This window comes from Thrips palmi, unplaced genomic scaffold, assembly GCF_012932325.1.
Source record: "Thrips palmi isolate BJ-2018 unplaced genomic scaffold, TpBJ-2018v1 HiC_scaffold_2, whole genome shotgun sequence".
Classification (NCBI taxonomy): domain Eukaryota; kingdom Metazoa; phylum Arthropoda; class Insecta; order Thysanoptera; family Thripidae; genus Thrips; species Thrips palmi.
In genome coordinates, this window is record NW_023144629.1 from 6,061,887 (window position 1) to 6,089,576 (window position 27,690).

At 47.0% G+C, this 27,690-nt stretch overlaps 8 protein-coding genes and 1 non-coding gene across 17 annotated transcripts; 5 read left to right on the plus strand and 4 right to left on the minus strand.

The window, feature by feature from the left end:
• Window positions 1-974: 974 nt before the first annotated feature.
• Window positions 975-8,589, minus strand: LOC117646801 (protein enabled). Of its 2 annotated transcripts, none has more exons than XM_034388018.1 (9): window positions 8,012-8,193; window positions 7,417-7,582; window positions 7,185-7,340; window positions 6,985-7,088; window positions 6,850-6,899; window positions 6,360-6,760; window positions 6,107-6,265; window positions 5,782-6,028; window positions 975-5,689 (listed from the first exon to the last, which is right to left on the minus strand). In XM_034388018.1, exons 1-9 carry the CDS (start codon window positions 8,140-8,142, stop codon window positions 5,661-5,663), a joined length of 1,443 nt encoding a protein of 480 aa, XP_034243909.1. In that variant the 5' UTR covers window positions 8,143-8,193; the 3' UTR covers window positions 975-5,660. The 2 variants fall into 2 exon arrangements, with proteins under 2 accessions (XP_034243909.1, XP_034243910.1); XM_034388019.1 differs by lacking the exon at window positions 8,012-8,193 and adding an exon at window positions 8,388-8,589 and having other exon boundaries at window positions 5,661-5,689.
• Window positions 8,590-8,662: 73 nt separating this feature from the next.
• Window positions 8,663-12,161, plus strand: LOC117646802 (GTP-binding protein Rheb homolog). Of its 4 annotated transcripts, none has more exons than XM_034388021.1 (6): window positions 8,855-8,978; window positions 9,332-9,403; window positions 9,486-9,693; window positions 9,793-9,922; window positions 10,004-10,099; window positions 10,262-12,161. In XM_034388021.1, the coding sequence occupies exons 1-5, from the start codon at window positions 8,867-8,869 to the stop codon at window positions 10,091-10,093; spliced, it is 612 nt and encodes a 203-aa protein (XP_034243912.1). In that variant the 5' UTR covers window positions 8,855-8,866; the 3' UTR covers window positions 10,094-10,099; window positions 10,262-12,161. The 4 variants fall into 4 exon arrangements, with proteins under 4 accessions (XP_034243915.1, XP_034243912.1, XP_034243914.1 ...); XM_034388023.1 differs by having other exon boundaries at window positions 11,276-12,161; XM_034388024.1 differs by lacking the exon at window positions 8,855-8,978 and adding an exon at window positions 8,663-8,842 and having other exon boundaries at window positions 10,004-12,161.
• A 470-nt stretch (window positions 12,162-12,631) lies between these two features.
• On the plus strand, window positions 12,632-16,029 carry LOC117647584 (N66 matrix protein-like). 3 transcript variants are annotated; one of them, XR_004587836.1, is made up of 6 exons: window positions 12,633-12,851; window positions 13,814-13,975; window positions 14,357-14,743; window positions 14,839-15,027; window positions 15,520-15,662; window positions 15,787-16,029. XR_004587836.1 is itself a non-coding variant. In XM_034389410.1 (5 exons), the coding sequence occupies exons 1-5, from the start codon at window positions 12,791-12,793 to the stop codon at window positions 15,576-15,578; spliced, it is 858 nt and encodes a 285-aa protein (XP_034245301.1). In that variant the 5' UTR covers window positions 12,633-12,790; the 3' UTR covers window positions 15,579-15,766. The 3 variants fall into 3 exon arrangements, 2 of the variants coding, with proteins under 2 accessions (XP_034245303.1, XP_034245301.1); XM_034389410.1 differs by lacking the exon at window positions 15,787-16,029 and having other exon boundaries at window positions 15,520-15,766; XM_034389412.1 differs by lacking the exons at window positions 13,814-13,975; window positions 15,787-16,029 and having other exon boundaries at window positions 12,632-12,851; window positions 15,520-15,768.
• A 64-nt stretch (window positions 16,030-16,093) lies between these two features.
• LOC117647585 (mediator of RNA polymerase II transcription subunit 12-like) lies at window positions 16,094-17,851 on the minus strand. The gene is made up of 3 exons (XM_034389413.1): window positions 17,670-17,851; window positions 16,663-17,004; window positions 16,094-16,366 (listed from the first exon to the last, which is right to left on the minus strand). Exons 1-3 carry the CDS (start codon window positions 17,713-17,715, stop codon window positions 16,311-16,313), a joined length of 444 nt encoding a protein of 147 aa, XP_034245304.1. The 5' UTR covers window positions 17,716-17,851; the 3' UTR covers window positions 16,094-16,310.
• On the plus strand, window positions 17,290-17,361 carry Trnah-gug. Its single transcript has one exon. It is a non-coding gene; the product is annotated as a tRNA-His (tRNA).
• Window positions 17,852-18,785: 934 nt separating the features above from the next.
• LOC117647583 (dynactin subunit 4) lies at window positions 18,786-21,402 on the minus strand. Its single transcript, XM_034389409.1, has 8 exons — window positions 21,016-21,402; window positions 20,659-20,917; window positions 20,414-20,571; window positions 20,158-20,323; window positions 19,880-20,063; window positions 19,600-19,786; window positions 19,318-19,511; window positions 18,786-19,245 (listed from the first exon to the last, which is right to left on the minus strand). Exons 1-8 carry the CDS (start codon window positions 21,142-21,144, stop codon window positions 19,029-19,031), a joined length of 1,494 nt encoding a protein of 497 aa, XP_034245300.1. The 5' UTR covers window positions 21,145-21,402; the 3' UTR covers window positions 18,786-19,028.
• A 233-nt stretch (window positions 21,403-21,635) lies between these two features.
• Window positions 21,636-22,754, plus strand: LOC117647588. Its single transcript, XM_034389418.1, has 3 exons — window positions 21,636-21,884; window positions 22,018-22,140; window positions 22,242-22,754. The coding sequence occupies exons 1-3, from the start codon at window positions 21,721-21,723 to the stop codon at window positions 22,405-22,407; spliced, it is 453 nt and encodes a 150-aa protein (XP_034245309.1). The 5' UTR covers window positions 21,636-21,720; the 3' UTR covers window positions 22,408-22,754.
• Window positions 22,755-22,955: 201 nt separating this feature from the next.
• Window positions 22,956-25,423, plus strand: LOC117647587 (eukaryotic translation initiation factor 5A). Of its 3 annotated transcripts, none has more exons than XM_034389415.1 (5): window positions 22,956-23,110; window positions 24,133-24,278; window positions 24,358-24,525; window positions 24,602-24,736; window positions 24,822-25,423. In XM_034389415.1, the coding sequence occupies exons 2-5, from the start codon at window positions 24,171-24,173 to the stop codon at window positions 24,891-24,893; spliced, it is 483 nt and encodes a 160-aa protein (XP_034245306.1). In that variant the 5' UTR covers window positions 22,956-23,110; window positions 24,133-24,170; the 3' UTR covers window positions 24,894-25,423. The 3 variants fall into 3 exon arrangements, with proteins under 3 accessions (XP_034245306.1, XP_034245307.1, XP_034245308.1); XM_034389416.1 differs by having other exon boundaries at window positions 23,085-23,178; XM_034389417.1 differs by lacking the exon at window positions 22,956-23,110 and adding an exon at window positions 23,368-23,390.
• A 660-nt stretch (window positions 25,424-26,083) lies between these two features.
• On the minus strand, window positions 26,084-27,625 carry LOC117647586 (J domain-containing protein). The gene is made up of 4 exons (XM_034389414.1): window positions 27,345-27,625; window positions 27,130-27,231; window positions 26,940-27,056; window positions 26,084-26,858 (listed from the first exon to the last, which is right to left on the minus strand). Exons 1-4 carry the CDS (start codon window positions 27,432-27,434, stop codon window positions 26,640-26,642), a joined length of 528 nt encoding a protein of 175 aa, XP_034245305.1. The 5' UTR covers window positions 27,435-27,625; the 3' UTR covers window positions 26,084-26,639.
• Between the last annotated feature and the right edge of the window lie 65 nt (window positions 27,626-27,690).

The following is a 27,690-nucleotide window of genomic DNA, read 5'->3' on the forward strand; positions in this document are numbered from 1 at the left end:
TGATCTTACGCTTGGACCTCCGCCCCTCCGCCTCCGCCCCCAGCACGTGCCGTGTGCCGGCGTCGGCAAGGCGCGCGGAACCAGTTTCGGTTCGAACACGGAGGACTGTGAGAAGCTCATTCAGACAAAATAAAACACTTGGCTGCGAACCTGCTCAGAACTGAACCAAAATACCGGATTGCGGGTTTCCCTTCAGTCTGTCATTTTAAACTGACTACTATATAGGTTTGTTTTGATGAAGCGAGCTCGCGCGAACCGACTTGGGTTCCGTTCAGAGCAGGTTCGCGCCAAGTGTTCTAGTCTGGGGCTTCCCCGTGGTCGCCGCACCAGCTCCTCCGAAACGTCCTCCTCTAAAGATCGTCCTGTTGGTGCGCTGTGGTTCCGTGTCTTGGACCACGGCCTGTTTGCTGTCGCGGATCGCGGCGTTGTGGGTTCACTCCTGAGTTGACTCACTCACAGGCTTCAGGCAAGCGAAGCAAGCGGTGCTCTGCAGCTGCCAAAGCCACTCGATGAAACAAAAACAAAAACGAGGTCTGGGTGGCCGCAAAGGTGGAAGATGGACGTAATGGCCGAGGCCCGGACAGGGCCGGACAGGGTCAGGAGGTAACCGGTACAGTGTGCCGCACCGCACTGACGTGCCGCCAAGGACTGCCAAGGACGTGCAAGGTGGGCCGGGTCATTCTGGGTTATTCGAGCCTTGATTGGAGCAGCGACAGAACAGTGGCTTCGACGCTCTGTCTCTCTCGCACTCGTGGGGCGTTGCGTGAGTGCGAGAGAGACAGCGACCACGCCACTGCAGCGCGACGGCGTTCGGTTTGAATCCGGCCTGGACTAGCTCTCTGAATCATCGGGCCAGGGACAGGACAGGAGGGGGCTGTGCCTGAGCCTGTGTCACTCTGGCAAGTCGCTCACGGCGCACGGCGTTGCGTTAGCCTCTTGGTCTCTGGCAGAGAAGGCAGTGACCAGAACACGAGTCTCTTTAATCACTTTATTGAAAATACAATGCAAAATGACAAAGTAAATATGGCATCCACATTAGGGTACATTCGTGTGCTGCTGGCCTGTTAAAGGAGTCCAGCGTAGAGTAGTATTCACATCCTACTTGTACATCATCATTTACACATGTACACACTTTAATTACTTACTGGTTCAATGGGAGAATGAAATGGTTCACAAATCAAAAGTTGACAGGAATGAGATCAGAAAAGTACCACTACCACATTGAAGGGTTTAAGAAATTACAGAAATGACAGGGAGCCTAACTAACCATGATATGGTATGATAAAAAAAAACAAACTTTTTTCATTTTTATTGATGCAACCATATTATTCGTATAGTTACCCAAGGTATTGGAAAATGAAAACACAAAATGTTTGCGTGTATGAAAAAGTGACTTTGTTCACTTGTTGAGTTAAAACCAGAAAAGAGCAGTGCAAAAAATTATACTAAAGGAAAATTTGCAATAAAAAATATTTACAGAAAAGAAATTAGCTACAAAATAAATCACATGTGTTAAAGACAATTCTGTTGGGACATCTTCATCACACATACGCACACACATAAACACACCTAAAACAAGAAACCAGGATTTATTTTCAGAGAATCATGTTATGGCAAAGGATTTTAATGAAATAGTCAATTTGAAAATGCTAGAGAAGTTCTATTACCACCATGTGTACGTCTGCACACAGAAAGAAACAAGGGTGTGTGTTACTAATTTTTGTCCACTCTTCTTCAGACTATGGCTCTACTAAGGTTCAATAACAAAGTCGCATCTGACAAAACATGGGATCAAATGGGCTGCATCTTTGAGCTTCAGTACAGTCAGTTAGTTTGCACTGCTTTACCAAAGTCCCTAGAGGGGAAAATTACAGGAAAACGATGTGGCAACCATTTAAGTTAGAACAGAAAATACCCATTGAATGCTTACTAAACTAAACTTAAACATACTGACTATGTGCTTGTTATTGAAATAAGCATACTCCTCTAGTGATTAGCATAGAGCAAAAAGCACCAGTAGAGTTGCATTGTTTGCAACCCTACTGGTTGAAAAGACTTAAGACTACATTAAATCAATAAAATCCATCCAACTGGAGCATAAGAAGCATCAGTACACAGAATAGATATCTATTGAGTTTTTCCCAGTTAGAGGCAAAGAGGTGTGCATATCGACTCAACAATTTTGTGTAATATCAATAAGATTACTAGTGGTGAAAGAAACTCATATTTGGAGGAAAATAATTTAAGAATCCCAGGTATGAAACACAACAGAATGCACTTGGTAACCATCTGCTCTTTCTTATCAGCAAAATCTTACATGTGGAGGAGGAAATATTCATTCATTTTTCACTCCTTCTCAGAGCTTAAAGACCTTTGGTTTGATTAGAAACACACTTAAAGAAAATCTTACAATGGTGACTACATGACACTACCGTGCCCATTAGAGGATTAGAACATACATTTGATAGACCACATAGCCTTTTCAATGTCCTCTCAATTATATATTACAATGTCAATGTAATGAACATGTTGGAAAATTTAACCGTTGAAGAATACTGAGTAAGAAAGCATGCAATTTTTTAGGGATGGAGCTCACATGGGTTTTCAACTAAAACAATAATATGGAAGGGGCGAGGAGGGACACCCCACAATCAGATGAAACATACAAGGTTATAGAAAGCCGCCAACAATAAGAAATATGCAAATTCCATAAAATGGTCCTTTATATCCTACTGTATTTAATTATTAACAATGAGATACAAGTAAAAGTATCTACAAGTCATTTGTGCATTGCATATTTCATACAATATCAAAGATACACTTGAGCAAGTAATAATTTCTTCAAAAGGAGAAAATGCTGGAGCAAACAACTGATCAAAAATGAAAGTAAACCACCACGCTTGGATGACAAAATAACAATGACAGACCCTGTGCAGCTAAGCTTGTGTGTCTTTTTAATGAAAAGAATGCAGAGCATTGCACATTATTGTCAGACATAGATAGAATGAATTCAATCTGTGATTTACAATAATAGTGCATGCCTCAGCAAATGTGTTCACTTAACCCACTTCGAGCACAGAAGAATCTCATACAGAGAGTGCAACTTTACTACAATGGAATACAGGTGAAAAGAAAACCTTGATAATAATATAAGCTAGACCCATTTCTAAAAAATAATAAAACATTTATCAAAACTATCAACCTTGAACACTATTACCTTTGGAAGAAGTTAGCCAACAGCCAAGGGAAGACTTAGTCCTTTCATTTCCATGTCACCAATTTCTAGCATAAATGCTAAAAACAACAGAAATATCTTAGAGAGGAAGAGAGTTTTGGTTCCACAAAGCCATTTCCTTTAGATTCTTCACAAAACGCCACACAAGAGCAGAGTCCCGCCAGAAGAGCTCCATAGACTGTCATGTGCAAGTACAGAATGTGCTACTACAAAGTACGGCATACACAAGAAAATTTGTTCATATATGTTGAGAGATTTGGCGGAAGCAAGCAGGGATCACAGATACAGAGTAAAACAATGCCTTTTCTTGAGAAATAGCGAGGGTACTGCATGCAAGATGACAAAAGCTAAAACAATTTGCAAACAAGCTGACAATTTACATTGTAATAAATTCTGGAATGATCAGCGGTGAAAAATAAGGTTGAGACTAAGTGGCGGCAAGTAGAGGATGCCTTTAAAAATTATAAGAAACAAACAGAAGACAGCACTGAACACTATTTGAAAATCCAAGCATTTGAAAAGCATAATACAAACAGTCTTAGGTATATCATGGAGCTCATTACTGTATTTTCTGTAGATGCATGGTTGTCTCACTTTCAACTAAGTCATGAAAACAAGCTAGAAATCATACAGGATTCATAAAGTACAGTTTGCTCTCACAGTTAACACAATTCAAAGCACACATTCAAGTCTTTTATGTTTGATAACCCTACACATAGTCCTAATAAAAAAAAATGCATGTGACAAAGAGGTAATACTGTAAGTCAGTGAATCAAAGTAAAGGAGGAACAGTTCAAATCAAGGAAAAGAATGTTGTACAAACACAGGACAGAAGAAGAGAACTCAAACCTACACTAGATTTCACTAAGGATTTTAAAATTTCAGAGTGGCAACTACTTTTCCGGATAAAAAAAATCCACAGCCACAAAATTACGGCATCCTAGAAAATCATTGTTCACACAGTAGGAATTGTTTATTACAATGCACCACAACTAATGGCACATACTTTGATTAAAAAAAGCGAGATGATCTCCAATTGTCTTTAAATATGCTAGCAATAGTATAAAACTCATTCACTGTGGCAATGTCATGGTTTAACACTCACCATATCTACTAAAATTGAAATTACCAATGAATTTACACATAAGTAGACACTGATTATTTACACACAAATCATTAACAAATGCGCAAAAATAACCATCCATAAATAATATAAACAGATCTTGCAAATAAAATTCCTTTCCCCCCTCAAGTGACTCACTCCTACACTTTACAAAGCATAAATAATATAAAATAATATTTATATCAACATATAATTTCTGTAAGGTAAGAAACAAATAGGAAGAGCTTGTTCAATACAAAGGCATTCATTGAACATATGCATGAAAGATTGAAAGAATCATGACGCACATTATAAAGCAGGTATGAACGTATTTCACTTTACCAAGCTTGATTCCCTCAAGCACTATCAAGCCCACTCTTCAAAATTAACCACAACTGGTACAATCAAAGTAATGCAATACTTTTCCAAGACACCTCACAAGGGAACAGGCACCGGTACCAAAATTATAACAAGCAAGGAGAACCCAAACAGAAATCGAACTGCAGCAATAAATCATAAGCTACTGGCAAAGATTCAATAATACAAAATTTCAGAATACCAGTTCTGTTATTATGACTCCAAATTTAAGTAGTTAAAAAAGTAGTTCGTTACACCAGTTACCTAAGTAGACACCAAATAATAGACATGGTCCCAAAACAGAATTTTTAAGACAAGAAATGAAAACAGCAAAAGAGTGAAAGAGAAAGCTTGAAAACACTCAAGGGAATGCTAGAAAAGTACATTAAACTAAGAAACAAAAATAAAATATGTGTTCGTATATTTATAAATATGTATACATAAGTATACATTCCAATTCATTTATATATCCTATGTATACATAAATATAACGAATATCTTAGCAGGATGAGAGGTACTAATGATAACACAGCAACACTCAAACCATGTAACACAGTCTATACATGACAGGTAAACAATGTACCCTCATTCACTATAAAATGTGGCCGAATTCCATATGGCAGGCTTTCACTCCAGCAAGCAATAAAACAAGTAAATGCTTTCCTAGCAGATAATAGGAAATTATTTTATCATATTAACTAGCAACGTATTCCCACCAATATTTATCATTAATCACAATACAATTAGGATATACTATACTGTATAATATTTGATAAGGTTTGGAACTCGCACCCCAATACAATATTAACATTGAAGACAATGTTTCAGACAGACTTCTCAATGCAAATTCATATTAAATATGAAACTTATAAAAACATTCACATGCCACAGATGGGCCTAAGAGCAACACAAAACTGCAAGAGGCTCAGTCAATGCCTAGGCAAGGTTTCCAGAAGGCAACCTCCATTACCGTCTCGCAAGTTCTTGCTTGATCACTGCAAAAGAACAAACCAGTCAGATACAAGAAAAGTTTTTGTCACAAGACTTTATTTACTGATTACTTAAGGAATCATAAAGACTGACTTACCATTTATGAGGTCCTGCTTCAATCGAGACATTTCTTGTCGCATCTCTCGAATGATCTCTTGTTTGAGAGCGTCCAAATCTCCTATAGAGCCTCCATTAGCATCACCACCATTAAGGCCGTTGACCTTAGGCACTAGATTCTCTTCGGATGATGAGCCAAAGCGCTTACGGCCTGGTTTAGGTGACTCCCCACCATTTGCAAGTTTACCACCACTATTTTTATCCCACTGCTTCTTATCTTGATCGTCCTGTAATAAAATCCATCCATGGGGTGAGGTCTCTAAAAGGTGAAACGGATGAAAGTAGCATCATGTACTATTGCTTACCACTGGGTCAGGCTCCTTCTTTTCACAAGCAGCACGTCTCCTAGCTAGAGTCTTAGCCATTTCATCCATCATACTCGCCATTCCCATGGGGCTCCTGCCTAACGTGCCGTAGTTGCTGCCACCACTGCTGGTGCTTGAACCACTGTTCTCTGCTGGTTGCTAAACAAAAACCAGTAACATTAGGTCTCTTACAATTCATGACAAACCTCTCAAAATAATAGTAGCAAAGAAAACAAAAAACAAAATACGGCACCTTGTTAGCATTTGCATTTGCCCTCTTGAGGCGGGCACTTTGAAGTTGGGCTGCGAGCGAACTGGCATCCTGGCCATCTGAACTCGAGGACCGGGACATGTTGGGGGGCGGTGGGGGCGGGGGCGGCGCGCCACCCCCCATCATGGGTGGAGGAGCACCCCCCATCATAGGGGGCGTGCCCATCATGGGGGGAGTGCCTCCCATCATGGGCGGGGGGCCACCCATCATGGGGGGCGCAGGGGCGGGGGCGGGCGCTGGTGCGGCTGGCGGTGCGGGCGGGGCGGGGGGCGGGCACGGCGCCATGCTCGGCGCGATGCTCAGGGGAGGTGCCTGGGGTGCTGGGGGTGCGGAAGAGGTGCGGTGGTGTCCGGGGGGCGTGGCTGCTTGCGGACTGCTCAGCACTGGAGACAAACAAAACAAGCCAAAATGTTACAGACATTACGACAGCTCCATTTGGCTGCAACAGCTTTTCAGGAGGCTATGTGCTTACTCTGTGACTGTTGTGACATGCGGCGTTCAAGTTCCATATTTTGAGTTGATCTAAGAAAGAAAAACATTATTATTTTTTTCTTCTTCAAACTATGGAGGATTGTTAACAAAGGACAGTGATGTAAAGCCAAAGTACCTATAACCTCCCATATCATCTTCATATTGGCCATTGCTTTGAGCATATTGCTGCGGTGGTGCGGGTGGAGGAGCCGGATTTCGATTGACACCACTTGCTAGGACCTAGTATCATTTGGTAAACAGGAAACAGCTTAAACCTCATTCAAAACCAAAACCTACATGTTTATTTTTTTTTTTTAAATTAAGCACAGTAACTACCTCAAGGGCATGAAGCATAGCTCGCGCGAATGAATCTGCATCCTCTTTACTGCTAAAGTTGAGGCCATAAACGTGTTTGTTATCTCGCCATTGATGGAAAGTTTGCGTTGCTTGATTGTACTTCAGGCCTTTCAGAATGGCACAATTTATTACGACCTAACAAAGAAATTAAATGAGGTGAGGCAAGGAACATCAGAAGTGTATAGCAAATTTTATTTGGCACATTACTAACCTCATGATCCTGCAGCTTACGGCCGACAACTCTGAATGTATTGTGGATCTGATGGTGGTAAATGTGCACTTTCGACATTCCAGACGTCCCTCCACTGGGAATCCACTTTTTGTTGACATCGTCATACACCATCACAGACGCTCTTGCAGAAGAAATACTGACTTCACTGGAGGGCAAAAAGACATAACATCGAGCATTAGCAATCTCTTAACAGAAAAATACATATATTCCAGAAATGGGGCTGTGTAATCTTCAGAAACACTGCAGGACCAACTGTGCTAACACTGTCCGAGTTGTCGTGACTTTTCAACACATAGCGCTAACTCACACCTGTCCTGTCCCCCCACCCCGCAATGAGTCACCCCATTGAGCGTGTCACACCTGCCCACTGGCCATGTTTTCCTTAGGCACACCTCAGGCCAAGGACAGGCCTAGCCCTACCGGTGCAGCGACACTGCAACTGCAACCAGGGAGGCCGTGCACAGAGGACACCATGCCACCACCCACCAAGCAGGCCAAGGGGAGGGGGCCACCCTCAACGAGCCGGCCCCGACCCAGCCGCGCAGCCGCGCCCCAAACCCTCAACCCAACAAACCAGACGCAAACCCGGCGACATCCACGCGCCCCGTCGCGCCAAACCAGAGACAGGGCCGCCAGAAAACACTGGCAGGGCCCGCCCTGCGCCGCGGGCTGCAGCGACGTAAACAAGTCCAGACGACACGACATGACCCCGCGGAGTTGCAGAAACAAACAACAGCCACAGCAGACGGCGCTCCGGAGATGGGCGTCCCTGGCGGCCTCACAGACACCCCAATGCCCCCAGATTCTGGCCAAAGCCCCCACGGCCGCCCTTCGACGTCGGGGCGGACCCCCGCGGCCCGCGGGCTCCAGTTGCAGCAGATATCGCCCCAAGACGTAGGCATTGCTGGAAGCCTGCCCAGGGGACCCGCAGCTTGCGCAGCGCTACTCACGTCATTTTCGGTCGATCAAGCAGCGGTGTGGTGGACGCCCATAAGCATATCACTCAGCCAACAGTCTCGTCCGGGAACACGAGCAGAAACAGAGTCGAACGGACAGTTTTCGCGCAGAAAAACGGCCTAGAGCAGATACATTCCAGCGAAGTGTCCCCTCTTCACGCCATCTTTGTTATCGACCTGCCTGCAGTCATCCTTCCTCCCCCACCCCCCGCACTCTCGCTGTGCATTCGATGTATCGAAGTTGGCCACGAGGCAAAACACCCCCCTTCCGCCCCTCCCCCCTGTTGTGGTTATTGGCAGTTATTGGTTCCTGCTCTTGGGCTGTGTTGCTTGTGTTTAGCTCAATTTTCTTCATTTGGCAGTTTCTTTTGTTGTGTGTCAACTAATTTTTGCCACCAAGATGCCCCCCAAGCAACGTAAAATCGCTATTTTGGGCTATCGTTCCGTGGGTAAGTTAAAAGTGCCCTCGAAACATGGTGTGGTTGGAGGTTAAATGTGTTGCCTCGCTAAGCCTATGTAGATTTGCGCAGTTTATATTTCTGACCTTGTCATCACGGTTTTTCTTTTTCCTGATCGTTAATTTCGGTGCGAGCTTTGTGACGTTAAGCCCCCAGCCCCCGTCATGGCGTTGCTCTCGATGGCCTTCGTGGTGGTGTGGTGCTGAGGGCTTTGTAAAAGCATTGTTGTTGTTTTCGAGATGGTAGCATGCCCAAAGAGCCCTTCGGATTCAGCGAGTTGCATCCTCAGCAATTTGTTGACTGAACCTTTTCTGAGGCCTCTGCCTTACATTCGATAAATCTACCATGCTCTCTGACCTGATGCTTCACCAGCACAGAGTGCCCACTCTTTTAAAATAAATTCATTCTTATTCCTGATGTATCATTTTCAGCTGATGCTGATAAATCATCAAGCTTTAACATGGTTATTTTACTTTGCAGGCAAATCATCACTGAGTATTCAGTTTGTTGAAGGGCAGTTTGTTGATTCTTATGACCCAACCATAGAAAATAGTGAGTATAGTTTATTGACAGAAGATTACAGGTAACTCCCCAATAAGTATTTTTTTATCAATTTACCAATTTTATTTGATAGCTTTCACCAAATCAACGAAAGTCAATAGTCAAGAATATGAAGTCAAGGTTGTAGATACTGCAGGTCAGGATGAATATTCAATTTTCCCTGCTCAGTACTCAATGGATATCCATGGGTATGTCCTTGTATATTCAATAACTTCAGAGAAGTCCTTTGATGTTGTTCAAGTTATCTATGAGAAACTGCTGGACATGACTGGCAAAGTACAGTAAGTATTTTAAAAATTTATTATGTTTCAAAAGTTTGACTTGCAGCTCGTATTTGTTATTGGCTCTTAAAACAATGATGTTTTTGTGTTCTGCAACAGTCTCCCAATTGTTCTGGTTGGAAACAAGACAGATTTGCATATGGAGAGAATGATTAGCTGTGAAGAAGGGAAAAGGCTCGCTGAGTCCTGGAAGGCTGGGTTCCTAGAGACATCTGCAAAACAAAATGAGGTTTGTATAACTTTAGGGAGACATTTTCGTGCTCAATAATGAATTCATTGGTTAATTCTAAATTATCTGATTTGTTTCCAGTCTGTCGGAGAGATTTTCCACACACTTATTTTGGAGATTGAAAAGGCTAATGGCAACGTACAAGAGAAGTCTTCATGCATTATCTCTTGAACACAGGTAATTTTAACAAAAACACCTCTCTAGGACAACAATTCTGTATTGTATTCAAAATATCTCTTTGCTTCAGGCATGACGTGACCATTTTAATTTGTTGTTGTGGTTTTAATTACCAACGGTTGTAGCTTTATTTTTTTAAATTTTATTTTATGATTTCTACAGAACTATGAATATCAGCACAACTGTAAGAATAATGCTGGAGCTAGAAAAGTAAATGTTGGGGTAACATAGCAATTCAGCTTAGCAAGTGTTATTGCTGTGCCATTCCAACTGCATGGTTCTCTCCATTTTAATTTTGGGCTAATTGTGAATGACTTGGTCACATTTCGTTGTATTATGGTGCCAAGGACTTCGCCTATCCCAATTCTCAGCTCCAAAAGCTTCTTAATCCACGATTTTTTTTTCCAAGCATGTGCAGGGTAGTAAATGTGCTTCTTTGATCTGGATTCACTTCAAACTTTGAGATATCTTTTGTTTTAAAAACGTGCCAACTATAATGTAGCCCACCCATATTTCTTCTTTTATTTTCCTTCAATTTTTTTTCCTTGGCTGTATGAATGGTATTTAAGGATAATTCAGTTTAGGGATAGTGTAGGTTCCATGGGTCCATTTTATGTAAGTTTTTCTTAATAAATCTTTCTAAGGTGTCTCATGAAGTTTCTTTAGACACATGCATTTGTTTGTCTCAAGACTCTGATCAGAAGACATTTTTAATTTTGGTGTATAGAGCTTTAATATGCTTACTGATCTCTGACCTCCCAGTAAAATAAAATAACATTGTATTCTCATGTGAACCAGCATGTCCCTTCTTGAAACCTCAAGGCTGATAATAATGATTTCAGTGTTCATAATTGTGGCGTCCTTGCCACTTTTTCAGCAATTGCTTGATTGTTCTTAATTTTTCATGTTTTATTACTCTTGTTAATATTTATGTACAAAGTGTAAGACATTTAGGTTTGTGTGCATAATATTGTCTTGTAAAATGACGAAATAATAACCTAATTGGAGACCAGATGGACCAGTGAGTTCAGTGTTGTCTATCTAAAACTGTACTCTGTAATTCATCCTTATCAAATCGGATGTTTAGAGAATCGGTGTAATCACCTACTGTATCAAGTCGTGTTCCTTTTACATACATGAGAGACTGTTCCTAAATGTTTGCTTTCAAACTTGCAGGTGCACAATATTTCAAACTAAAACTAAGGAGTGGTCCACACATTACTTGAACTGTCGTATGTCTGTGAACATAACTCACACAAGTTCATGCAGTAGAGCAAGATGGTGCTGTACTTGGTTAGCTTGCTTGATTGATTCTATGGGGTGAATATATCTGATGTTTCTGTTCTTATTTGCTCAGGGTATGAGGTTCTTGGATGCTAACAACTCTGTTGCCTTATTCAACCCAAAAGTTTGAATGAAAAAAAAATGTTTTAGCTCTTTTTTTTTTCTCTTGTTTTATTGAAATAGTGAAATTACCTGTTGTTTCTCAAAGGTTTTATCTGAACAGCCACTTATGTGATACATTTAATTAAAGAGTGAATGTTGTTCAGTTAAAATCCCAGCTCACTTGCTTTACATCTGTGCTATGTTTTTTGATAACTTCTGTGAAAGTCTCCTATTCTAGACCCCTTCCCTTAGCATTATTAATCAGGAAAACAACCTAAATACAAATAAAATTTGAGTGAAAAGAGCTTTCCTTGCAAGTTCCAAATGCTAAAAAAAATACAAAATTACTATCACAAGTAGGGAAAGCAATAATGAATTCTGTTGTACCTTGCATTGTTTCCTTTGTGTGAGTGGTGATATCATTAGTAGTTCTGGGCTCTCGACTCGCCCAGTGCCTTTGTGCTACTACCTTACCCGATGGTAGTACTTGTAACTTGAACATAATGTTAGATAGTTTATGGTTGTTGGATAATTTCTGTTATTTGCCTTATTTGAGGCGGAATCTATGTAAGGCAATATAATTGCCAGTGCTGTGTGTTGTGTGTGTGCGTGTCAGTGTAATTATTACCTTTGTTATCTATTGTACATTCTTATGCATTAAAGGGTTGGAACTATACACTGTGCTTTCGTCCGCTTCCCTTTTTTCCCTTTTGAAACACACTCGGGCCGAGAGACCCACCACGATGTGGTCAGACGAGGGAATCCCCACGCGTCCTTGTCGTTTTCAGTTGATTTAGGTTTATCACGTTGCTTCACCACAGTGGATGCCTCGCATGCACCACCAGGGCCTCGATAGAGTGATAAGGAAGTTGCGGGATTTGACGGGAACACTATTGGGGCTGTCTAGCTGCATCTGGGCTACAGCGAAGTCATCTCGCCCGTGTCCTCCGAGGCGATGGTCTTCCCCGCGGCCACGCCGGCCGTGCACCCCACCCCCACCATGCCATTGGTCATTACCATGAGGACAGGCCCGGTCGACCGGTCCTCGCATCGCGCCTTCTCGGCCTTCCTGGCCCCGGCCGGTGAGCGGCGCGCGGCGGACGGACCGGCCGGCACACGGCGGGACGGCGGTAGCGGGCGGGGCCCCTGGGCCCCTCAGGTGGCGCGGTGGCGCAGCCGCGCGGCCGTGCCGTGTGTGGACTGGAGTCGAGTCGAGTGGAGTGAGTGGACTGGTCTTCAGTTCCCTCCCCGGCGCGTTCCCTCCCGGACCGCATTCACCGGCGTGCAAGTCGAGCCTCCACCGGCATGCCGACCTTGATCGCGAGGGCGGCGATGGCGCTGCTGGCCGTCGTCGCGTGTCTAGCGCGTAAGTAGACGCCGAGGGCGCGGCGGGGTGATGGTCCTTCAGGCGGCCGGCGCCTTACAGTGGGGCCTCCTCCATGCCTTGCAGCGACGCGGCGAGTGCACCCGGAGTTCGGCGTTCGGCAAGCCCCGGTGCTCTCGCCGCCCCGGCAGGGCAAGGCAGGGCCCAGGGTGACGTCAGACCGCAGACGCCACCACTTGACGCGCCATTCAGCTAGGCCATGAAAAGATGTCGCGACGCCGTCTGGGAAAGCCCGCGCATGGCATGGCATGGCCCAGCCAGTCTAGGCGACGGGCGCAGCGCGCGGCAACGCTTCCCGAGTCAAAACCGTCACAACACTCCTGTTGTCGTGTGGATGTCGATCTTCGATCATGTATTCTCTCCGCGCTTCGGTTCGGTTTGGCTCGCTGGCCGCAGAGTCGTGGCCCGTAATCACACGCCCCGGGGTCATAGACGGGTCGCCGGCTCCTGTTCTCACATTCTGCCTTCCCGACTCGCGAAAAAAAAAGAGTGGAAAAATGATGAAAGGAATGATAATCAGTTTTTTTGGGCGAGACTCGCTCGTGATTCGCTCATTACAGCGTCCTGGCTGCGTCATGGCGTCGATGAGCGTCTTCCGGAGTGGTTTCCATTTCCGAGGCACCATACCGGTGCGGCCATGATGCCCTGGCCATGATGCCGTGGCCATGCCATGATGCAGCGGCCGGTAGCGGCAGACCGCCACCGCGGCCACCCGCGCGAAAGTGGTTCGGCCACCGACAGGAGATTGGCGATGTCGCTGGTGTCGCCCCGGGCGACTCTGGTGGTGCCCGGGGGCCCCGGGGCTTGGTCCGAGGTTCGGGGCGTGGGGCACGCGGAGGCAGCAGCAGCTCGCGGTCGTCAACATCCACCACGTTGTCTCGCTGAACATCTGCCTCCCTGACCGTCTCTAGTCCCCTGACGCCCCCGTTTGGTTCTGTTGGCAGTGTTCGCCACCGGCAGCCCCGCGGCGCAGCGCAGCCGCGGTTCTGGCGGCCCTAGAGGAGCCCCCCGGAGGCAGGACGGCCACGGCCTCGACGGCAACGTCCACAACCGCTTTGCCACGTACTGGGGCGCGTCCGAGTGGCAGGACGACGATAGCGCTCTCGGTAATGACGGCCTCGACGACCACGTCGCCCTTCCCCCGCAAAGCGCGCAAAGCCGGGCCGACGGAATATTTTTTCCTCCCAAGCGCAGGCTCCCCAAGCAAGGCGGCTTCGGGGGCGGCTTCGGGGGCGGCTTCGGGGGCGGCTTCGGGGGTGGGCCTGGCCCTGACCACGATGGGTTCGGCGCTGGCAACCCTGGGTTCGGCCCTGCAGACGGTTGGCTCGGCCCTCCAAACCCTGGGTTCGGCCCTGGGACTGCTGGGCTCCCTGGCAATGGGTTTGGACAGCCTCAGGGACCCGGGTTCGGCAACGGGGGCGTAGCGGCCAACAACCCCTGGGGTCCCTGGGGCGGCAGCAACAATAACAACAATAACAATCCCGCAGGAGGAAGTAACGGACTGCAGCAGCAGGGTGGTGGCTCGGACATCAACTTCGGCCAGAACCCGTGGCTGAACGGCGTAGGCGGCGGCAACAACTGGGGTGGAAACAACAACAACCCCGGAAATAACAATTGGGGTGGAAACAACAACAATCCTGGAAACAACAACTGGGGTGGAACCAACAACAACGGCCCCGGAAACAATTGGGGTGGAAACAACAACAACAATGGCCCCGGAAACAACTGGGGCGGAAACAACAATAACAATGGCCCCGGGAACAACTGGGGCGGAAACAACAACAACGGCCCCGGAAACAACAACAATCCTGGAAACAACAACAACCGCCCTGGAAACAACAACAACCGGCCGGGCAACAACAACAACAGGCCAGGTAAGCGTCCAAGCGTCACCTCCTCGCATCTTTATTAATGAATGGCCGCACGCCGACGGCATCGCTTATGACTCGTTGTCCGCGCTGCTGCGCAGGCTCCCGGCCTGCCTCCACCACGACGCCCAGGCCCAACCCCATCGCCATCGGCGGGGTGCGGCCGCCGTCCACGCCGCGGCCGGACTGCGGCTGCACCTCGACGCAGGAGTACAACCCCGTGTGCGGCACGGACGGCGCCACCTACGGCAACCCCACCCTGCTGCGCTGCGCCAAGATCTGCGGCAACAGTAAGTACGAGTAGGCGCCATTATTCGTCCCCGTCGGGAGGCAAAAGGTGCTACTTTGCCGCCACCCAAGGGCTTCTGGATCCTCCACTGCAAGTGCTGCCTGAAGTACCACTCGTGGGGCGACGCGGTGTCCATTCCGGGATTTTGGCACGGGTAGTAATCAAGCCCGAGGATGCAGTGGGAGTCGTAGTACAGCGCGCTTTGTGAGTCATGCACGATGGCGAGTAGAGTCGTTGGCACGGCACAGACACTGACGCAGACGCCCCGACATTCGGCGCCTCGTGCCTCGGGGGATCCCCCCTCCGCGAAAGTGCAGCCTCCTTCCCGAAAGGACTCGCCGTCACTGTGTACATGTCGCCGAATCCCCGCCCGACCTGTCGGGTATTCCTCAGAAGGCGCCACCGCCTAGCGTCTTCTTGGATCGGTTCCACGGACGACGTGTCACTCGTATTTTTACGCCTTTCACTTCACTCCGCGTGCTCGTGTCCCCAGATACGCTCCGGCAGAAGCACCGTGGCGCCTGCACCGTCACCGTACCCCCGCCCACCTAGAGGGGCTGGATGGATCGCCGAGGACGCCAAGAAGAGGAGGCCTGCACCTCCACCTGCGCGGACGTCGCGAACCCCTGCCTTCCAGAATCATTATTTATTGCGCTGCTGCAGACTGATTCCGAGAGTCGTTTTCGTCGCTCCGCCTCTCTCGCACTCATGGAGTCTCCCGTACGATGCGAGAGAGACAGAGCGACGAGAACGACTCTCGGAATCAGTGTGCAGGGGCGGCAGTCGGTTGGGTTGCCTACCGGGTGGGCGCATCGGCTGCAGACTGCGCCTCGCCGGTAGGCAACCCAACGCACTTCCGACCCCGTCCCGGGGCGCGAGAGGCGCATGTGTGTTTGTGTGTGTTTTGTTTGTGAAGGGGCGTACTTGTCCTCGCCCGTTTGCAACTCTCATCGTAGGTTAGGACTTAAATGTTCGGAATTCATTAAAAATGGAAAAGAGTCAAGCTGTTTGTCTTTTCCTTCAAGACACCACGATGGTCATAGGGAGGCAAAACAACACAAACTGTATACGTAGTCAACCATTTACTGGCGGTATAAAAATAGCACATTACAAAAAAATCACAGTAAAGTTATTCAATAAATAAAATGGATACATTCAAAGCGCTCTCTCAGGAAACATAATACGGTCATCATAACTGGTCAGTCGAGACGATAATCAAAACACGTGGTCGCGGTGGCGAGGTCCGCGTCGTCTGCGTCACTCGGCGGTTTGGCCGCCACGCAACTACGTGGGGACGTCCTGGCGGCGTTTGCACACTCCGAGGCGCACGTAGGTCACGTCTGGAAACGAGCGAGGAACACGCTGAGTACACCTAAGAGTACACCTACACTCAAGGGCGGGGCAAGGACTCGCCACGCCCTCCTATGCCAACAGCAGCGGCAACCCGGCGGCGGCGGTGGCTCGGGTTCCGGACGGCCTTCGACTCTGAGTACTGTAAACTCCGTCCAACCCAACAAAGCCCCCGAACGTCGGCAACCCCCACAGAGCACGTGTTCGATGCGAGTCGTTTCGTCGCCCTGTCTCTGTCGCACACGTAGGAGTGCGAGAGAGACAGAGCGACGGCAGCCGTACTCACTGGATCCGCAGAGCGCGAAGCAGCGCAGCTTCTCCTTGTTCTGGTACGTGTTGCCGTCCGAGCCGCAGACGGGGTTGTACTGGTCCAGCGAGGGGCAGTTGCAGTTGGCGGGCAGGACGGTGAGGACGCCGTCGGCGGGGGGCGGCGTCGGGGCGCCACCACCTTGTTGTTGTTGTTGCTGTTGCTGCTGCTCCGCGGGCCAGCCCCACTCCTGCCGCGGTCTGTCGCCGTCCTGTGGTTGTTGTTGTTGTTGGTCCAGTCCGCCCTGTCCGTCCTGCCACTGCTGGCGGCTCGGCCGTCCGTTCCACCAACGCTGCTGCTGAGGTGCGGCGTAGGCCAGCGCTGCGTCAAAAGAGACTAAAGTCAGAAACGCGCCACTTGGAAGTTCGCAGCAGACATTGCACCGCGAGTCGACCGGCTGCGCTGGCTGCTCCAGCACTCACTCCAGCCCGGCCCAGCCAAGCCAGCCAAGCACTTCCCTCCCGCCCCGCTACGCCCCGCGGCTTTCGGCGTTCCGCCTTCCGGGCGCGCAGCGCAGTGCGAGCGCAGTGCGCCTGCGTGCCGCGCGCCCCACGCCGTCAACAAAGTGCTCGCCTTTCCCCCGCCTCTCCCACCAGGAGGGCCGCAGCCGTGATCGTATAGTGGTTAGTACCTCGCGTTGTGGCCGCGATAACCCAGGTTCGAATCCTGGTCACGGCATAGGACCCTCTCTTTTTTCGACGCGCGGTTCGCGTCGCATGTTGCATGGACGACGCCGTCAGCGGCCCTCCTTTACGGAGCGATGCGCGGCGACGCGTCGGCACTGCACTCCCGGCCGCCCCGTTCGACCGCCTGCCTCGTTAGGCCGAGTTCAAAGACCCGGGCGCAATCATCGTTTTGCACGGTCGGCGGCGGCCATGAAGCACTGGCTTCGACCCGCCCTGCCTCGATCATCCGAACACCAACACAAGCACCCAGGACGCCGACGCCGGTCACACCGTCACACGCAGCGAAACACAAACACCTACCTAGGCACAGTCCGAACAGGAGCAGAGCTGCTTGGATCTTGTCCATGATGCTGTCTTCTCGTCTTCTCTCGGCGAATGGCACAGGCAGGCTTTTCCGCGATGGGCTCCGGGACAACTCTGCTGGGCAACTCAACTCGGCGTGCGGCTGCTGAATGCCCTCACCGGCAGAAGTGATCGGGTATAAACACTTCCCCTCCACGGCCCTCCCTCCCCTCCCCTCCCCTCCCCTCCCCTCCCGCGGCCGGTGATTGCAGGGGAAAGGAGGGGAGGGGAAGGCGATCGCGATACGCGCCCGCGTAAGCACCTCGCGAGCGGGAAATCCTAACTGATCTGTTGGTGCCGCAAAGCGTCGCATGAAATTTGCGGCGTAGGTGGCGACGGTGACACGATGACGAGCGGCCGGAACGGTTTTACAGTGAAAGCGACGAGTCGGGCGACGCGACGAGCGGACTGTTTTTGGCGCGGGTCCCGGCCCGGCATGGCAGTCAGGTGTTGATACGGCATCCCGCGGGATGGCATGCTGCGGGGAAACCTGTCTGACGGGACCGGCGAGGCTCGCGACGCGTACACTGCATCAGGGCGGCCGGGCCGGGCCGGCTTGCTCCTGGCTGGCTCGTCCTGCAGCAGGGGGCGACCGCGGTGAGGCGAGGGAAGTACCAGCGGCACCCGTTGCGGTGCGAGAGGCAGTGCGACTCCTTTACACACCAGCGCACGGCTACTCGAGGCGCGAGGGGCTCTGCGAGCAACAGGCAACCCCGCTTCGCGCTTCGCCGTGTTGGTGTTGTGCCAGGAGCACCACGTGCTCGGTCACGTTCCGCAGCCGCCGCGGTCCGGTTGCCATGACTACCGGACGAGGCACGTCACTGTATCGTCACTGAGACCGGTCCGGCTCGACGCTGCGGACGCTGCTCGACGCGGCCGCGGTGGAAAGCAAAGCAAGGCAACGAGGAAGCGAAGCGACGCGACGACGCGCCGTTTCATTTCGGTCCTTTCGGCCCGGCCGCCCCGCCCCAAGCAAAACGCAGACCCCCACGGAGAACCCCTCCCACTTGTCACAGCGGTGGGCGCAATCGCGTGGCTTTTGGGTGGCGCTCACGGTTAAAAATCAGAGACTCGTTTTTGTCCTGACCTTTTAAAATTTTTATTACACGGTTACTTGTGGTACATAAAATTAATACAAAATAGTTATCATTAGCAAAATACAGAGTATTTACCAAATCAACTAACAACAATATTAATAGCAAAAGCAAGGAATAATCAATTAAACACAATAACTTAACAGCAAAAGCAAGGAATAATTAACTAGAAACAATAATTTAACAAAGATGGAAACTGATTCAACCTCAGGATTCTCTCCTCTCACTGACTCTCTTTTATTTTTCCACAGTTAAGGAAGGTCCTGGAGCTGAGTTGAACCTTTTGAGGCTCAAATGATGCAGAGGCTGGTGTAGAAATACGGTTGATATATGTATACCGGAACCCAAATCCAATTGTACAGTTCTGCCCTGCTTTATCAGCGTGTGGGATAACTGTCAAGCGAAGAGAAGCCTTGTTGGCCCTCCTATGAACTACAATCCTACAAAAAAATAAATGTTAATTAAAACAGAAAACATAACAAATACATGAGAATGTTGTTTTGAAAGCTTACTGAGGGTCATCATGGAATTGTTGGGTGTCACTGGAATCATCATACTCAGCAGCATCATCTTTGGGGGCTAGAACAATTTCCACATCGGCAGTTGGCAGGTTGACATCCCCCGTCACAGCGATACTAACAGGCCTGGGTTCCTCCATCACTGGTGGGGATCTTGTCAAGGATGAGAGAGAAGGGGGAGCTTCACCCTAGAGCAAAACAACAAAATTAAAAATACAATATCTGAGACAAAAGTTGCAATTGTGAATGATGGATAGACTTTAAAGATAGGTGTACCTGTGGTACTGAGGTGTCTGGGGTGACCTCAGTGTGCTCTTGAGCCTCTGCCTCAGCTTCCTCAAGTGTGATAAAGCTTATAGTGGTTGGTTGCTGTGACGGGTTGCTGAACACAATCACTATTTCACATTCTTTAGATCCAATCAGAGGTTGAACAGACACTAGACGCACCTCAGGCACATGGAAACTGAAAATAACAAGTTATTTTAAATTAACTACCAGTAATAAAATGGGTTAACAAGATTTCTTTAAAAAAAAAAAGAAAGACATTGAAAGTTACCTGGCAGCATGCTGAATTTTAAATTTGATAGATGATGGGTTCAGATCTGGTTTGCTGACGTTATGCTCACAACCTCTGCATCGTTGAGAGCGCTTTGTGCACAGGTGTTTACATGATGGAATGAGGTCAACAATGCTCTCAGGCTGAGTTTCTGGTTGAGCAAGTCGCTGTGTCAAGGTGGTCACTAGATAACAGACAAAAATTTAATTACTTCTTTATCTATTCATTTTTAAAAATAAAAATCCTTAGAAAAATTTTAATACTACATCAAAAATTACCTTGATCAATATCCAATTCTTCAGTGAAGATACTCTCGGGCAGGGATGCCACTTCCTCCTTTGCGACAGCAGGCTGGAACTCCGCAAGGTTGTCTCTGATTGTTGAAGGGGCTGGTAGTTCTGGTGGCAGTCCAGCTCGTTTACGGACATGGGCAGCAGTAAGTCCCTTTGAGAAAACATGACAGAAATAATTAAGAGTGTTATCAAAACCAAGTTTTAAAAATCAAAGAAGAATCATTTGGATTATAAAACCTACTGGGTGGTGGGTAAAAGTACGTCTAGACCTAGGAGTGAATTTCTTTTCACGTTGTTCCCGTTCATGCCTTTCCTGCATTCCCAACAATCGAACATACTCCAGCAAAACATTAATGCGCTGAATGTTGCTTTCTCCTTTCTGTGACCATCCGTTGGCAGCTGAATGAAAAAATTAATTTATATGATAATAAGGACAAGAATGACATTTTCAAAATAGAGGCCAGATAACATAATAAAACAACTTACAAACAGTCTGGACAGCTTGGTCGGGCAAGCCTACATCTCTTGTGGTCCACCGACAGAAGAAACATGAATGATAGTATTTTTTCAGTGAATTAACCTTGTTTGGGTCGTCAGGGTCTCGAACAGATACAGTGGTCGCTCTTACTGCCAATGTGTTCAAACAGTTGGGGCAGTCAAAGCATGTTTGACACCTGTGTTTCTTCAACCTGGCTTCAGCCGATGGGAGTATCTCCAGGCAGTTTGAACAGTAATGCGAGTCAACCTGAAGAAAGAAAAAAAACATGTTAGAAAAAAAATAAATCCAAAAACCTATGACATAGATAACATTTAGTACAAGTCGATTTCAGAAGTGACACCCACCTCATGACAGACGCAGTAACCACATCTCAACTTCAAACAGTGTCTACAGAAATACATGAGTGAAATGGGCTTGAGCTGGCCACAGGTGCAAACATACTGCACAACATCACTTTGAAACATGAGTGCCATGGTAAAGCCTGTCACTTGTGCCACGAAAGAGGCAAATAACCTAGGTGATTGCTGTCACTGAGCAAGGTTGTACGCAAATCCAAAGCCCTTGAGCCGGAAAGGCTTTCAACACTTAGGCTTTTGAACAACAGACCGGGCGACGTTCCACTTATTCATTGGTGAATCACTGTATTTGAGCTAAAATTCATACAAATAAGGTAAGACCCGTCATTCAGCCGTTCTATCGTTCTAGCTTACTGCTCTAGAATGGTGAAAGTGAATCTGAATGTAGTGCACATGTACAGTGCCACTATTTGCAGTTCATAAAATTACCTTATATGTGAGCAGATCATATCTTTGTCTTTGACGTGGGATCGAAATTAATTTTCTTCAATTTCAAAGTTAAGGCACACTTCTTTCTCTCCGCGGTGTTCTCAATTTACGGACGCTATCGTGCAGTTCCGTTTCTCAAAGGTTGGTGCACTGTGCATCAAAAACAAGTGACGACCGAAAACCGGATGTCGTCTTTAAGGTGTCATCCGGAACAGACGAAATCTGATCAAAAACTTTGACGCCTAAGTGGTGAAGTCTCGTGAAATGGCAGCTCCAGGCAAACCGAAGGGCCTCCAGGGCCTCCTCGGGGGCATCTCCATCAAGCCCCTGACCCAGGAGAATCTGTTGTACCACTATGCCCCCATGGCTGGAGCGGCGAGCTACACAACTCTGTCTATCAGCCTGTCCAACCCGAATATGTTGAGAAGGTTAGCCCTTGTCAAGTGACCTCTAACCTAACATCCATGGATTGCTGCAGTTTCTGAACGAAGATTCTGTGTTTACTTTTCAATGACAAATCCTCAATTTGGTCTATTGTGTTATTTTCGTATCTCATTTCAGGCTCTTTCCTACAAGGGACATTACCAACGGATTGCTTCTTACATCTATCGCTGGCACTGCACTTTACATTTATAAGCGCCCTCATCTTGAAAAACTCTCTAATCAGATGAGGATTACTTATTGGTAAGTGCCTAGAGGTTACAGATTTATCTGTTGAAAATCCACTTATGGTTTACCTTAAATGTTAAATCTTCACGTGTTTTAAGTTCACAATTTATTTGCAGCATATACGGAGCCAGTATGTTGAGTTTGAGCTCTATCCTAATCTGGTCCATCTTAAGATATTATCTGCCTGATAACTGTGTTGTCCACACTGCGACTGGAGTTGCAACAAGCATCGGACTACTGATTTTGGGCAAGGATTATTTGGACTTAGTTGACAAGAAGTAATGTATATATCTACTGTTATGTTTTGTCAGCAACACACTGTGGCTGGAACTTCCAAATTGATTTGGTTTAATGATACCTCATATAATTGAAAAATGCCACCTATAGCTGGATGAACAATATTGCACCAGAGCTATGACTTAAATTTCAACTGGTGTGTTGCATTGCAGTTTATGAACTAGTCGAGGAAATTGTCAGATCACTAAACTATTTTGTTAAATAATTCTGTGTTTTGTGATGAATGTGTCTGTGGATTAGGAGCTAGGAGGGGCCTTGTGTCATCAAAGCAAACTTGATTGTCTTGTTTTGTTGTTTTTTTTTACCAAAAAAAGGAAGAAAGTTTACATACACTGGTGTCCTTTTTTTTAATCCCGGAAATCCATTTAACAATGAGTAATGCGTAGGTACAAACACATACCACGAACCACGTTTGACAGATCTGGTTGTTCACCTGCACAAACCCGAAACAAAACAACGAAAAACTTGTTTGTTCGGCCCGCGACCCCTTTCGAACTTGCCGCCACGGACAGGTGACCGCGCCACCGCCTGCCCGACGAAGCCAAACGTTCCCCTCATTCATTCGCTTTCGCTTCGCACGAACGCACCTAGAGGTCGCCACGCGGAGCGGAGACGAGACGCTGCTGTGTAACGTGGTCACCCTGCTGTTGAAGACCTTCTAGTCGAGAGATCCGCTCGTCGGGCACATGTGAGTACCTCCGTGGTCTTTTGTTCACGTATTTCATCGGTACTTTACGGTGTTTTGCTGAATTGGAGGTGATATTCTGCTCTGTGAAGATACAAGCTACGCGAATTTAGTCCCCGCGGCGGTCGGATGTCTACCGGGCTCTAGCAATAGGTGTAAACCGGTGCATTTGACGCAAGTAAGGCGGCCCTACCGCAGCCTAGTGAAAGCAAAGCCTGTTTCCCGCCAGCCGTGTGTGGTTTGAGCCGAGGCGCAAGTGCATTCCGCGCTGGAATAGTGTTCGGTGAGGGGAGGGATTTGTTGCTGTGCGGTGCTTCTCTGTCAAATCCGGTGGCGCGGCTCTCCAAGTGACGAGAACGCCAAGCGCCAAGTGTGCCGAGGCTGGGCGGTGCAGACTGTACCATCACCGCCATGTGGCACCGATTCGGGAAGAAAGTTGGGCAAATGTTCACATTGGCGAATCCGCCCGTTGAAATTCGGCACCGTGCGTTGCCAAAGTGTCCCATGTGTTTGCCTGGGTCAATGGGGGGTCTGTTGCGGCCCGCGGGGACGTTGCCGCACCGCCGCACCCCGAGGAAGGTTAGGGTAGCCCCTTTTCCGCTGTGCTTTGCTGGTAAAGGGTGACAGGGCATGTACGTGTATTTATTTATTTTCTGCGGCTCAAGTGGTCTGCAATCTAGGGGGCTGTCCGTTTAAGGCCCTTCCTGGCTTAGCGGCCGGGTACACTGTGATAAGGTGCAGTGCGGGCCGTGTTTGCTGCCACGGTGGTCTAAGCCTTTTTTTGCCAGGTTGTGTATGGCCCACGCTCGTTCAGTGCTATCGCGTAGGACGTAGTCCCGGTCGTCCTCTTGTAGGACGAGACACTCTGCCCGCTTTCCTTCACCCTGTTTCGGTCTGGTCCCTTCACTTGGCGTCTGTGCTGTTCTCACTTTTAAATCAACATCTCATTCTCTTTCTATTAGAGGTTATGTTCGTCCTTTTATTGTTATCTCTCTTTAAAGTAAAATTTTGTTGGCTTGTTGCAGACTAGTTCAGGAACCGAAGCACAACCACAGAACCAAAAATGGCAGAAATTGAAGACACTCATTTCGAGACTGGCGACTCTGGTGCCTCAGCTACCTTCCCGATGCAATGTTCCGCCCTGCGGAAGAACGGTTTCGTCATGTTGAAGGTATGTTTTTCATTCATGTTTTACATTGCTCTGGTTTTTTTTTTCATGCGCAGATTTTAATTTCTTCCTTATTTTCCAGTCTCGTCCATGCAAAATTGTTGAAATGTCGACCTCCAAGACAGGCAAGCACGGTCACGCTAAAGTTCACATGGTCGGTATTGATATTTTCTCTGGCAAGAAGTATGAAGATATTTGCCCCTCTACCCACAACATGGATGTTCCCCACGTCAAACGTGAAGATTATCAGGTTACTATTATGTTGTCAATTGTTCATGGGGCTTTCATTGTCTCTTGGTGATTATGCTAATTGTTTGTGTGTTCAGTTGACAGACATTTCTGATGACGGGTACCTCTGCTTGATGGGTGACAGCGGTGACCTTAGAGAAGATTTGAAGATCCCCGATGGTGACTTGGGTACTCAGCTGAGAGCTGAATACGATGCCGGCAAGGAACTTCTGGTAAGTTCTTTCTCTGTATTTCACTTGCCATTCTTTGCTTTTTAGAGGTGGTTCACCATCTAACTTATTTTTTTTTCTGTTACAGTGCACAGTCCTGAAGTCCTGCGGTGAAGAGTGTGTGATTGCCATCAAAACCAACACTGCTCTCGATAAATAGGTGACATCATTGTTCTAATCGTGAGCATATAAGAACAGGGGTGGCTTTGGAGTCATTGTGACTGTCGTTGGAGGTCCTTGCCAATTCAAATTTTGCTAAACTCTCGGCTTATTTAATGAGAGATCTCACATTTGTTTCCAGTTGTTTCAACTTTGGAAGTATTATTGAAAATGTTGCCAGGACAGAGTTGCCGTATATTTATGTGGGTTTTTAATTCCTAGATAGCTTTTGTTTTAAATTTTTCTTTTTTACTACTGTGCTAGTTCTGGTAGCTAAGTAAATATACTTTGATTTGTCTGGGAACATTGTCAATGAGATTGTGCTGGACTGACAAATAAGCTAATCTAAGGCAAAGGTGGGTGAATAGAACTTACTGACTTAAACTGCAACTCCATTATTGTTATCAGCTCCTTGCAGCTGAATTATTTTGAAACGGATTTCTTTTTAAAAAAATATAAAATTATGGAAGTACAAATAAACAATGGCTTGACCAAGGACTGTGACCTAATAAATGCTAGACACAAGTGAAATGTATTGTGCTGAATCCTGTCAATCCCTCACAATAAGTGATGTATGGGTGATGTATTGTCTTGACCATACTTATTAGTCTTTCTCTTTGAGTGCCTGATGCCTAGGTGTAAAGCTTATTTTGAATGTGCCTTTAACTCTGAACTATGGTTATTATAACAAAATTACTTCATTAGATTCTCTCAATACATCATCAAATATTAACTGTAATGTGAAATATTGACACATGCCTTTTATCAATTTTTTCTACTTGAGATGCTAGCCTTGATTTTGATGCGTTTTGGCACTAGAATGTTTAAATGTCTGATCTGAATTTTTCAGTCAGTGTACATGTCATGAGCAATATTTATATACAAAGTACCACAATTCGTATTGAAGTACTGGTAAATTGTAATCTGGGTATTCCCCAAGAGTTTGGGTAGTACAGGTAAACTAGGGCACTTTCATTTTATGTTTCCAATGTTAATGTGATTTCATACTTTGCTCATTATGCGTGTCCTAGTTTATATTTTGAATGGAAATAAAGGGTGGCGATAATCTGAAGTTACAATGGTTTGTTTTGAGCACTTTCACGTGTGCTGCTACTTCCGCGATTATTAGAGTTAGAATGTGTTCGCTGCTAACTGACCAATGTCATGACTCTTATGGTCTCAGAAAGTAGATTTAACACTTAACACATTTATTTCTTTTCTTGTCACACATTTCACAACTTAAGCAGGGTTAGCTTGCACAGTCTAATTCAATTAAAATAGCATTCATGATATTTGCTAACACCAAGAAATTAAAATACCAGGTACTTCAGGAAAGGTCACTTACAACTAGCGTCATACACTTATAACTTCAGGAATATTCACCTAAATGGGCAAATGAGCAGTAAAATAAATCATAAAAAGAGAAAATGCTCCCAATATCACAGTACTGCAGATCATTGATGATATTAACAAAGTGGCCACCCAAAATAAACTTTGAACTATTAACCATGAAAGGGGCACACAGTTATCACAGGTTTTCAAAATATTAATCTGAAATAAGGAGAAAGATGTTGAAACAGGAAAACACAAATTGCTTTTCAAACGGGCAACAAACCTCTAGCTTATACATGAAGAAGAAAATGGAATCAACTTGGTTCAATGCTTTGAATGTCACTCGCAGCTCAGCAATGGAAAGAGGGAGGGGTAAAGCTCATTGCAGGTGCTATTTGAACTCTCCTCGTTGTTTTTAAATCTCATAATTACGGAACTTGCTGACAACATCATTTGGGGGCTTTGAGTTCCACTGCAAGGAACCTTTGGGTCCCCATTGGATGTTGGCGCCTCCTTCAGAGGCCCTGCGTGCTGCCTGGTGGGCTGCCTGATCGGCTGCCTTGGTGCCTGACGCTCCAGAGGAATTCCCAGGCAGCATCCTGTCCTTTGTTTTCAACGTTGACCAATGCATGGACTGGAAAAATTAAAATTTTAAATTGTTGCTTGGTTTAAAACTACTTTTGATTAAGAGGTCTTTCAAAGAAATTTATTTTACCTGATGAACATGCTCCTTGACTCCAAGCCACTGCTGGTAACTTACTGCCATTCCGCAATTGCGCCATTTGTCGTAGTTGCTCCGCTTTTCTGGGTCTAGAAGAGTCTCCTTTGCCATCTAAAGCAACAACACCGAGCTATCAGAAAATGCAAAGTATTGCAGGCATCTGATTAAATGAAGTGGTAGAAACCTGGAGCTGCTGAAACTTGGCTTCTGCTTCTTTGTTGCCAGCGTTTTTGTCTGGGTGGTAGAGTAGAGCCCGCACCTTGTACTCTACATTGATCTGCTCCGGCTGAATGAACAGGACACCAGAATGAATCAATGAATGACAGCACCCATGGCCTTGGGGAATTCTCCAGCACTGACTAGAGATAGGTTGCCACATCCACGGCCAAAGCAACCCACCGTGGAATCCTCATGGCAGCCCAGGATCGTGTAGAAGTTGTCCTCCGATTTGGGGTCAAAGTTGAGGATGCTGTCCACGGTCGTCGTCATGATGGTTGTTCCCGAATCCTGCAGGGAAGGGAGGTCGTCCTGTCCTGTCGGAGTCGGAGCGCCCACGCAACAGCTGGATCGACGTCCACTGACGTCATTCGGTGGGAAGCTGCCGCTGGAGCCAACGTTAAGAGATGAGAAATTCTCCGAGCTGATGCACGATAACAGGCGATGATAGCGACCTTTAAGGGACTACTTCGTGTTTTCAAGATAAATTAGATTTTTCTAGTTTTCGGTGAGAATGAGGTGTTTCATC